Genomic DNA, 12,595 nt, shown 5'->3' with positions numbered 1-12,595 from the left:
TTAACTCACTTCTCTCTTCCTTCCCGACAGCGACAGCCATGTCCCTCTGCCTCTCCTCTCCCTGTTGCTCCGCTGTCCGACCGTCACCCAAAACGGAGCGTCAGTGACGTCACGAGCATCCACGACAAGGATGGACAGTGGCGGCCTGATGAATGGAACTTGTTGGTTAATGACGAATGACGCGGATCGATGGGAATGTTTCTCACATTCATAAAAGTATATTTATTTTAGTTAATTAAATTATTACACTATATAGCCTACCAAGCTTCTTCAAAATGCAAATAAATAACTCATAATAGTAGCCGGTAGCTAGCTAACTATATTAAGATTTTGAGATCATGAGCGCCCTCATTCTGGAAGGGAATGAGTAGGCCTACGCCGCCTACCCATGACAATTCCCTCCCCACCCACCCTGCTCCGACTCACCCAGCTGTGCAGCCCAGCCAATTGCCATTGTCTGGCAATAAATCAATAACCACCGCACATGTACACGACAGTCTCAATTCAAATAGAATTCGTCACAGTCCAGACCGTCCTCGCTCTTATTCCGCTTCAAACGTGCCAATAATTGGTTATGATTCATGAGTCATGACTAAATAATAATAATAAATAATTTCCTCCTTCTGGCAATATCCAAATAGGCTAATACCCGCAAAATAAGTCTAGTTCTGAAAGCAAATGGGACTCCCAAGTTAGTCTTTCTTTGGGTGATATTGTTTTTCAGGTCAACAACACAAATTATCGTGATTATTGAATGAATTGATGTCTGAAAAGCTAATGAGCTGCTGTCACTTTCAAGAACTTGAGCTGAGTGAAATCTAACACAAGATGGCAGCAGAGAGTTTTCCAAATAAAATGTAGGCTCTGCTTGTAGAACACACACACCACACACACACACCAGAACACAAACACGCACACGCGCGCGCGCGCGCACACACACACACACACACACACACACACACACACACACACACACACACACACAGTGTGGCTTTGGCATCGCTTTCCATCCTGAAAATGTACCTACTTAAATAACAGTCCTGACCTAAACTAGAAAAAGTGCACAGGTCTCCACCAGGACAGGTCAGGTTGTGGTTGTGGCCTCCTGGTGGCGCTATAATAACCCAAAAAAAGGGTACCATTTCGTCTTACGCCTTGGATGGCAATTGGATGATTTGAGGCATTTTGGGGGGAAAAATGTGTTTTGCAAAATTCCACCTGTTGGTGGCGCTATAACAGGCCAATGTGAAAAGGGTGGGATATATTCCTCAGCCTAGTAGGAACGTCTGTGAAAGATTTCACGTAATGTGCACGCTGCGTTCATGATTTGAGGCTTTTTGTTCAAAACGGGCCAATCCTGCAAATTTTGAATGCCAATGTTAGCCAATCAGGATGGAATATGAAGTATCGGACAGATCTGTCTTGAGCACAAGACTATAGTGATACTGTGTAACGATTTGCGGGATTTTTGGACAAAATATGGAGGAGTAATGTAAAAAAAATGTGTTTTACAAAAGTCGGCCACCTGGTGGCGCTATAACCGACCGTTCTGGAAAATTTGGGGCAGAGGTTCATCGTTGGCATCTAGGGAGTGTTTGTGCAAAGTTTGTCATCGACCGGGTTAACGGTGCCGGAGATTAGCTGGTAACAGACGGACACGCACACACACACACGGAGAGAGTGCAAAACATACTCTCTCCCCATGCCTTCGGCCTGGTGGAGACAATTACAATCTCATGGGTAATGAAGCGGTTTTCAGGAGAACCAATCACCAAATGCGAAGCCCTGGCTGCGAGTTGCGACTATGAGAAACTGTGCAATGGAATAAGCGTTCTCTGCAGGTGCATATAATATACCTGTCCTGATCTGACCACATGGGAATTGTTTTCGCTTGTTTACATCCTGGGAAACTCCGCCACCGCTCCAACGCCATCCTATTGATGGGAATCGGATTATAGCAGGCTTGCGTCCTCCTCCTATGAAACAATAAAATATAATTTTCGAAATGAATTTCGACCAGATCCTAGAAGAGGTCGGAGGGTTTGGGAAATACCAGAAGATTCTGTACGTTTGGATCTGTCTACCTCAGGCCCTTCTCGCTTTCCACATGATGGTGAGCATCTTCACCGGAGCCACGCCGCCTCACCACTGCCGGGAGAAGCCCGACGGCAACCTGTCCGCCCTGCTGCCCACCGTGACCGTCAGCCTCAGTGGTGGAAGGTTTGATTCATTGACATTTTTATTTCACAGTATGTAGAATGGGTATACATTTCAAACGAAAAGCCAAAAGTCAATACAAAAATCACACCCGTGTGAACTGAGTGGTGTAAGGTCTTATATAGACTGATCAACTGTGGTCTGACGTAATGTCTGACGTAATGAAATCACACCCGTGTGAACTGGGTGACCATAGCAACCATGCTCATTTTTTGGTACGAACAGACACGTAAACTAATTTGGTACGAACACGTAAACTAACAAAGCCAGTTGTAGGAGTGGTTTACACCACTCAAAAACTGTCAATACAAAAACTGCCTACTTTGTATAAAGCACTAAACTTAAGTTACAACAGGGTCCACCGTCCACCTTTTTCAATTCATCAGAACATTTAAAGAAAAAACTACAAATATTATATTAAAAAAACAAAACAGGAAATCATCATTAAAGAAAGTAAGGGGAGAAAGGGAGAAAGGGGTGGGGGGAGGTGCTCAGACTTAATTTACAGGCCAGGGGCCAGTTTCAAATTGCAGCCGTCCTATAGGTGCTCTTTGAGAGCGGTTTTGAAGGAGTCAAGGGAAGGGATTCACATGTCTTAATGGCTGTTGGTAGGGCGTTCCACACATGGCCAAATTTTCCATTGATTGGGCCGGTGGCCCAGGGGCCCTTGACTCTCAGGGGCCCTTCAGGGAAACTGGACCGCGCTGTACTGGGTTTGAGGCAAGCCCCCAGTAAGGCTATCCAACGTTGAAGCTGCCACTACCTACTGGCGAAAAGTGGAACTTCAGCACGTTCATGGAGGTGGACGGACGTTCAGTGATGTCATGTGCGTAACGTGTGTCATCCCGGGCGTCAAATTTGAGGCCCGGGCTTAACTTCCGCTCACTCGAGCCATTGAGTTATAATTGTACTTCCGGCAGTCTTCCGGGTGCTTCAAAACGCCACTGAGCAACTTCCATCAAAATGAATAGGGGGGAGGGTGGGGGGGCTAACGCTCCGGTTCGGTCTCTATCCTTTTATTACTCTATGGTTTGAGGCCCGACAAGGGCTCCTGGGACCCATTGGCTGTAACCACGTACATTTGACTTAAGTACCTGGGAACGATTCTACAAATGTCTTCTAAATCCTGACAGTTTTCTGAAAAACCCATGTTTCTATGTCAGTCGTTCTCAAACATTTTCATGTCAAGGACCCCCAAGATTATAAGTAATTGGCCTACAGTAGCTTAGTACAACTTTTACTTTACTTTAATATTGCAGGTGTACAGTTTTGTGCAATTACTTTTAAGAGAGTATTGTGATATTGCTACTTTTAGCCCATTTAGACCTGAGGCTTGTAGATCAGCTATTTTTGAAAATTCGTGAAAATGTGGCGCAAATCTTTAAATATATCTTTCACAGCTAACGTTTTTAACTCAAATATTTGGTTCTGGGGGATCCCTGGAACAACGTATTTTCAGATGGGGGTCGGCTGCCAATTACATAACATTTTGGGGATCCTTGACATTAAATAGTTTGAGAACCACTGACATAGAAACAGGTTTTTCAGAAAACTGTTATGATTTAGATTAAAAAATAAGAATAAATAAATCTGAGCAGCCTACTACTACTTTTTCCACAACTGGTCAGCCTGAACGTCAGCAACCCACAAGCGGACTCATCCTGCTTCTCCACGGACGCCCTGTTACAAGAGAACCAAACTGCCCGCTCGCTGTGTCAGCATGGATGGGTGTATAGCAAAGTTATATTCCAGAGCACCACCGTCACTGAGGTAGGCTATTTCTTTTAGAATTATTTATGTTTTATGATCAGAAAGAAGGTAGGATGTCCGCACTCCGCACACCGTTGTTAAGCTCCCAGTACTTAATTAGGAATACATGTTCAGGAATCAATGTTTCGACCCCTACGGGCCCCTCCGGGTCTTCATCAGGAATGTTTTATGATCACTCACATCATGAATGAATGAACATGTGATAACTATGCAAACCAGCAGCTGCAAAAGAGGGAATGATTTAATGAAACTACACAAGCACAAGGATTTTATAGATTTAAAATTGGCTGCGGCATTAGTCTGAAGTTATTATTCGACTAAGTAGGCCTATAAGCAGGGATATGTTAAGACTTTGCTGTACACATGCATGCATCACCACACCAAAGGGTCGCCATGCAACTCCTTGGGTCCAAACGGTTGCGAGGAGTTGCATGGTGACCCATTGGTGTGGTTTCGGCTATTGAATTGAACCAGTTGAATCACTTGGGTCGACGTGCAACAGGACATATCACACCGCTGGGACGCCCGCTAAAACCCTCTCATCCCGTCTCCACCCTTTGGTGTGGTTTGGGCTTTAGAAAGGTCTTAAGTGAGTGTTTGGGGAAACCAAACACTCATCAGGGTCCTCCAATATGAATTCATGTCTATTACATCCTCAAACCCATAAAGACTAATCTACGCACCATGGGTGAACTGTGGAACACTCTCCCCGCCCACCTGAGAGCCCCACAGTCGGTCGACAGTTTCAAGAGAGGACTAAAAACTTTCCTTTTTGCTAAATCATTTTTATAGCCTTGCCGTTATGTTTTAAAAATGTTCCCGTTCTATTAGATGTTTTTAATGGTGTGTTGTTTCTTCTGTTTTTACTCATTTGCTGTAGCACTTTGAGAATGTAAAGTGCGTTATAAATAAAATCCATTATTATTACATATCTTTCCTCTGGTGGACCATGCAGTGGGACTTGGTGTGTGACAGGGCCTGGCTGAACAGTCTTGGTTCGTCCATCTATATGTCTGGCTTGTTGGTGGGAGCTGTAGTGTTTGGAGCCATGGCTGACAGGTACAGTATACTCACTCTATGTTCACGTAGAATCTTAGATCTACATAGGGCTGTATACTGTACTTAAAGGACCACAACCTATATCTTCATATAATTGCTACTCGGTCGGTGTCTCATGGGAAGGCTGTGGGCAGTTCAGAAACCCGTCCACCAGTGACATCATCGATGGGGAATCCAAGCTAATAGAAACTGCAGGTTTTCTATTCCTTAACCCATTTAGACTGTACGAACGTGTGGGAACGTCATAACTAATCCAACCGACGGGTTGCTAGTCCTAGCACATTTTCATTGATATCAAACGAGAGAGAAATATTCAGATTTTTTTTTAGTGAGTTGGCCTCTCCTTCTGCACCAAAGAATGCCTCGTATCTGCTAATCTAGGGAACTCTCCGTGGTTTTGACCAGATGGATATACTAAGCTCTTCATTTTTTACTTCCAACATGCCTCTCGTTCAAAATATGAACGCGAGGGATTATTCAGCAACTTTATCGTAACGATAGCGAGGTAAGCAAGCACAAGTATTTCTCCCGGTTTCTCCCAGAGTAAAAGCTTCCATATCTGCGCGGCACCCGAGCTGTTATTTTGAAAGAAATCCCGGTGCTAGTTGTGTTAACATAGATTTTACAATATAAATTGGGGTCTCAGAGATAGAAATGCCATTAAATGGGGGTCCGTAGCCTAATTCATGTCAAACTGGGGTCCTTGAAATGAAACGGGTTGAGAATCACTGCTAGAGCCGTAAAAAAAATCTTCTCTTATGGGGGTCCCTGGCATATCTCTTCAAATGGGGGTCTAATTAGTGTCCATTTGGGGGTCCTTGACATGAAAAAGTTTGGAAACCACTGTTATAGGAGACCTGAATCTCATTCTCATCTGTAAAGCTGTATACGTTTAATAGTTTAAAGTATAAAGTCCAAGGTTTAGACCTATCCAATTCTCCAGTTGATGCATTGCCATTATGCGCACTCCCAAACGAGAACAATTACAACAATGTTCATGTGTAGTACTCGTCTATGTCATGTAGTACTCGTCTATTCTCATGTCGACCCTTTTGCTTTCCGTACTAGGTATGGCCGTCGCTTTACCCTGCTGCTGTCGCTGGCCCTTCAGACAGTGTTTGGAGTAGCTGCGTCTTTCGCTCCCAACTTCCCCATCTATGTGACACTACGATTCGTTGTGGGCACCACCATATCAGGAGTCATCATCAACGCCTTCGTACTTGGTACATGCATATAGCTGGAGACACATGCACAGTCCAATGGTATATACAGTTTGAAATGAAGATCGATGCAATATATCAATCCACAAAACGAATCAATTGAGCTATTTTCTGCCATACAATATATTAAAAAAATCACACTTGTGTGAAGTGATGGGCGCTCTTATCATCATACATCATCATCCATCAGCAAATCAAATCATATCCGGGCTACAAACACATTCCGTGCTAACAGACATAAACACAAAGCCGTGCATAGGAATGGCTAGCGCCCCTCAATTAGACAAAGCTGGAAAACGCCACGCTATTTTTTTCTTTTGGCAAGTTTGTCCAACCCAGAACACAAACTGAACCCTTCTCACTCGTTCCTGTACCTGCACGCTTCAAGCATTGCCTCAATTTAAAACTATCACGTTGCCTCTTGTCCCCATTCCTACACATCCTCCCCTCTCATCTCCCATCCTCTCCTCTGCTGTCAAACCCTGCACTGCTTCTCTGCCCTCCGCTCCCCATATTAGGTACTGAGTGGGCGAGCACACAGAGGCGTATGTTAGCTGGCATATTCACCGACTATGCCTTTGGACTGGGTTACATGCTGCTAGCAGGTCTAGCGTACCTGATACGAGACTGGAGAATGTTACAGTTGGCTATATCAGCACCAGGCTTCCTTCTCATGTTTTACATATGGTGAGGATTTCAATTCAACGCTCTCCAACAGTCGCTCAGACAGTCAGTCACTCACTCTTGATTTGCATTGTCACTTTGCATTTTGTTCAGGCCAGAGAGTTAATCTGTCAACCCCACACACACACACACACACACACACACACACACATACACCTCAACTGCATGGTTGAATAGAATTTGGGCGACGGTGCACAGCAGACAAGTATCAACATTGGTCTGTGGCAGTGAGCAAAGCCACATACAATACAGGCACCCACACATTCCCACAACAAATGAGTATAAGATATACTAATACAACCGATTGCATTGCAGATATCTGATACATTCTATATATATATTGGCTAGGAAAGAACATGAGTTTACATGATAATAAATAGCTCTCCTTTCCCCTTGTCTTTGATCTTTGCCCCTCCACTTACTTCTGACATCCTCATTCCTCAACCCATTCTTTCATCTTTCCTTCCTTCTTTCCATCTGTCCCTGTTTGATGTCAGGGTGCTCCCTCAGTCTGCCAGGTGGTTGTTGGCCAACAACAGGACAGAGGAAGCCATGATTCTCCTGCGCAAGGCAGCTCTAGTCAATGGCCGTGTCTTACCTCCCGCCATACAGGTGTCTGACTGCTTATTACATTAGACTTGTTTGTTGACTATTTATTCTACAGGCAAATATCAACACACTTGTTAACACTCTCACACTCTATAAGCTGTATGTGATATAATGCCTGTTGGAAATAAATTATAGCTAAACCTCATGACATTTTCAACTTCTTTTCTGTGCATGTGTGTGCCTGGACCTGCATGCATGCACATCAGGCAGAAAAGTGTGAGATGGAAAGACAAGAAAAGCGGAGCCACTCTGCTGCAGATCTTGTACGAACACCTCAAATGAGGAAGAGGACTCTCATCTTGATTTACATCTGGTAAATGTGTGTGCGCCGCATACATACATGCATGCTTCATCCACAAGTACTCACGACCACCTGCCAATGTGTGAACCTGTTGGTCTGACAGATACTATTATAGACACTAGTTTTACACTGCTTCATTTTGTAAGTAAGGTCGGAGTGGCTTCTTTTTGGTATCAGCCGAGCAGTGAGGGTGTCTGTCTGCCTTTCAATAAGCTAGACTCCTACTTACCACATGTCTTAGTTACTCAAGCCATGCTACCGACATGCTGAGTTGGTGAGGCCTGGAATCTAACCCAGACAGAACCTTGTGGTCCAAAGGCGAGTGCTGTATCGACTGAGCCACTGGATACACCAAGCTAGTAGCTACCCAGAAATACATATAGTGACAGACAGATCTATGTATATGGATATATTACAGTATACTGTATAGAAAGAAATACACATAATATACAGGATGTGACAATTTATACTCCTGCCAAAACGAACTGTTCTACAAGTAGAGCTTTCAGATCAGTAATTTTTCGCAAGCGACCCTCACGCAACAAATCTGCATTGGAGTAGAAACTTAATCAAATCTAGGGCCTACATCTCAGTTTTTCCTTAATCCCTCATGCTCCCTTCAATCATTAACGCTCTTTTACCCCTCTCTCACAAGGTTTGTGAACGTGCTGGTGTATTACGGCCTGTCTCTAGGAGTGTCCAAGCTAGGGACGAATCTCTACCTGACCCAGTTTGTGTTCGGACTCATTGAAATTCCTGCCCGTTCTTTGGTCCTCCTCGTCCTGCCGTGGAGCCGGCGCTTCTCACAGAGTGGCTTTATGGCCATGGGAGGTGTCGCCTGCCTGCTCATGCTCACTATTCCTGAAGGTCTGTCTATGGGTGCTTCCACACAGTGGAGTCACGAAGATGCCAAAAGCCGCAAGAGGCAGGCGTCTCTTCCTGGTTTTGAAATAATTAATTGCATTTTAAAAAGCATTTTTAAACAGCTGATGGATGGAAAATGACGCTCGTGCGCGGCTTCCACTTGCCGCAGAGGCACGCGCAGGGACAAATTATCCATTGGGCCAGTGGCCCTTGGCTCTCAGTGGCCCTTCAGGGAAATTGGACCTTGAGGTACTAGGTTTGACGCCCTGAAAAGGGCTCCTGGGGCCCTTCATTGGCTGTTAATGTTGTTAAATCTAGGTTAAAAAGATGATAAAAAACACGGAAAAAAATGTCACGTGGACGCGCGCTATGGGGGCCCTGCAAATATTACCGGCCCAGGGGCTTTTGGCATCTTCGTGAATCTACTGTCTGGATGCAGTCTGTGTGACTGCATTCTGTGTAAAACTCACGCTCCTTCTAATCCATCCTTGGAATATTTCTTCCAATGCTAGAATAAATTCTTACCTCCTCTAAAGGTGCATGCGTAATGTTTCAAACAGAAAGCAGACCCGAGGGCAAACAAATGAAGAGTCCGGTGTTCTGTCTGCCAGACTCTCCATCTGAGAGTCAATGTGGTTAACACATCATTTGTCTGATATGCCTTTCTGTTGTGCCACCCTCCAACTCTCACTCTTTACCTCTCCGTCTAGATCACCCTCACATCATGGCTGGTCTCGCCATGGCAGGGAAGTTCGGTATAACATCCTCCTTTTCTGCAGTCTATGTATATACGGCAGAGATCTTTCCCACAGTGCTGCGGTAAGGCTGCGTTTGTGTCGCCTTCTCAAACAAGCACATAACAGTTTTGCCCCCTATGTGGAGTGGACTACCATTCTATGTGGACCTGCCGATGCGTTTCGATTTCATTTTTTCGCGCCTTATATCTTTGATTTAGTTCTCTCCTTCCTCTCCCTTTGACCCCCACCACCACTTTTGTTTTCCTTTCTGAAAAATACAAACATGGAGCAAGCACAAAATCTAATTTCACCCTCTTCTTTGCACCTGTAAACCTGTGATGTGACAACAACGTTGATTCTGTAAACCATTCTCGTCAAGTCTCACGGAGCTTTTGCCCACATTCTCCCCATGTGCGCTCTCAGGCAAACAGGAATAGGCGTAGCCTCGATGTTTGCAAGGACGGGTGGCATTTTGGCCCCCATGATCAATATTCTTCACAACCACAGCCCCACCATACCCCTGGTCATCTTTGGAACTTCCCCACTGCTTGGCGCTGTGCTAGCTCTGGCACTGCCTGAAACCGCTGGCAGGCCTCTTCCGGACACAGTGGAGGACGTAGAGAAGTGGGACACCAGGTACTATGACCACAGGGTTGTTTTTGTCGACTAAAACTAAGACGAAAAATGTCCGTCGACTATCTTTTTTCACTGACGAAAACTAAATGGAAACTAAATGAAAACTAAGCTATGATGACTAAAACTAAGACTAAATGTATTGACAATTTCGTCAACATCTAAAAACTAGACTAGTGGACAAGAGATCCAGTATAAGTAATTTTACACTTGGTTGCATGCTGAAAATAGCAGATCTACAAGCTCACAATGCATCGTGAGCTTGTAGATCGGCTATTTTCAGCAAGTGTAAAATCAGTCATCACGATGGCATCAAGGCCCACCAAAATACATTTTAGTCGACTAAATCGTCGTGAGCTTGTAGATCGGCTATTTTCAGCAAGTGTAAAATCAGTCATCATGATGGCACCAAAATACATTTTAGTCGACTAAATCAACTGTAGATTTAGTCAACTAAAATCTTATGACATTTAGTCGACTAAAACTAGACTAACACTAAAACATTCCAGGTGACTAAAACTAAATAAACTATTTAAGAGACTATGACTAAAACTAAAATCAAAATTTGCTGCCAAAAACAATACTGTACAGTATAACCAGTATAACTCTGGCGTGGATATTGTCAGACATCGTCATATTTTGTGACTCACCACTTGCCATGATGCCACATGCTGTGAGCTTGTACATGTACAGTGGCTACTTTCGCTATTTGCACGACTACAAGACTGCTTAAATTGGGCTTTATACAAAAGATTGCCTGGTACATGGAATTAGACATAATTCATTAGAGAAATGCAAATTACTAAATAAGTTACTAAATTGCAAAAGAATGATGCAAAGTTCTAAATAGAAACACAAGTGCCCTTGCAATATCCAGGTTCCTAACATCAACGTTTTGCAAGTGTTTATCAAGTCTTGGTCGGTTGGCTGAGATGAACCACTTAACCCCTGATGAGAAGCTTTCCGTCTGCTCATGTGCCAGGCCAGCATGACATAACCACTTAAAATTTAGAAGTTGCTGTATGTGAAACAGCAACAGCCCATTGATGAGCTTGTACGTATATTTTTGCCAAATGTTCGCCTATTGTGATATGCCCAGAATAGGGTCCATGTGGTTAACAATCCCATCCCTTAAACTCACCTGTCAACTATGTGGCTTGTGACTCAATCTTGAGTCTCTATACTTAAAGGTATATTCAGTGATTTGACTTAATTCAAATATCACTTATTTTTTCTTTTTTTCTGGATAATCCTCCCTACTATAGAGTGTGCTGACCATATAAGGAGTTCCTCCCTGTCCCCAGTGAGCCCCTGGGGTCAAAAAACCCTAGTTTCAGTTTTGGTGGCGGGTGGCAAAACCTTCATTCAATCAGGATGAGTGGGGCCTTCCTCCAATCATGATCGAGTGGGGGCGGGCCTTGGTGCACATGCTGTTGGCCTGTTGCACTTCCCCCCACTGTAGAGCGTGCATGTGCACATTTTGTTACCGGGGCGGACTGGGTGGTTTTCCAAATCACTGAATGCTCCTTTAACTGTGGTTCCAATAGAAAAGCCTCCACTAACTGTACACTAACTGTATTGCTAAGTAATAAAGCTCATACAGTACATAAGTGTTTTTTCCTTTGTCTTCCTCAGGTCAATTCCGAAGGAGAGCCCAGAAAGCAGCACAGAGGGGCAGGAGTTGGAATGTTTCGCGCCTCAATCCTGACAAAATGACTCATGCTCACCTTTATCACACACAGAACATTTACTATGAAATTTCAACTCAGAACTGATATTTTTTTTTAAAAGTCTTACGACTTATGAGCCCCATCTATGTAAGCCTAAAGCACAGTCGACACTAATGATTTGCAATGTAACGAAACAACTGCAATTCGTAGTGCAGAAATTATCCAAGTCAAAATCACCCTTGCACACAAATAGTCAATAGCCAGTCAGTCCATTTGACTGACTGGCTCCAATCATTGGAGTTGACCAGGACACTGCCAGTAGTCTACACATCACCAGCCATAGCCACAGAAGACATGTTGCTGCCACTACTACACACACACACACGCACTGCCCTAGGGACCTCTAGGACCTCATCAGATGGTGAAACACCCGCCTAAACAGTCTTTCGAAGCAGGTAAACACATACAGTACACCAGGATAAACAGTAGTGAATGAAAAAATAGAACACATCAACATCATTTAAAAAGAAACAGGGTAAATTGTTTTTGTAAACTCAATATTTCACAATATATACTACCGCCAACTACAGACTGCTACCGGCATCTCTCCTCAGTGATGTAACCAATATATTGTACTATCCATGCATCTTTGCTGTACTGTCCAGGAAAATGCTTGCTTATACTCCCAGAGAAATAAAACAAATCAAAATGAGATTGCATTGCATGATGTACTACTAGGTACCTTTTTTCATTATGGCTTATTCATAACATAGTCATTAATGTTGCTGTAGCCTGTAGTGTCTAATTAGGATATGGCTTCCAAAGCTGTAC

General features: G+C 43.9%; 1 protein-coding gene across 1 annotated transcript; it reads left to right on the top strand.

Moving 5' to 3' along the window:
* Positions 1–2,005: 2,005 nt before the first annotated feature.
* LOC306938148 (solute carrier family 22 member 13) lies at positions 2,006–11,874 on the top strand (the record flags this gene model as incomplete). Its single annotated transcript, XM_079522168.1, has 11 exons — positions 2,006–2,220; positions 3,858–3,987; positions 4,943–5,046; positions 6,115–6,269; positions 6,785–6,953; positions 7,448–7,562; positions 7,766–7,872; positions 8,516–8,727; positions 9,435–9,543; positions 9,885–10,097; positions 11,730–11,874. 11 exons carry the CDS (start codon positions 2,006–2,008, stop codon positions 11,800–11,802), a joined length of 1,602 nt encoding a protein of 533 aa, XP_079378294.1. The 3' UTR covers positions 11,803–11,874.
* Positions 11,875–12,595: the final 721 nt, after the last annotated feature.

This window comes from Electrona antarctica, assembly GCF_951216825.1.
Source record: "Electrona antarctica genome assembly, chromosome: 15".
NCBI classification, from domain to species: Eukaryota; Metazoa; Chordata; class Actinopteri; order Myctophiformes; family Myctophidae; genus Electrona; species Electrona antarctica.
The sequence above is the reverse complement of the archived record's forward strand: the minus strand, read 5'-3'. Positions and strand labels throughout refer to the sequence as shown.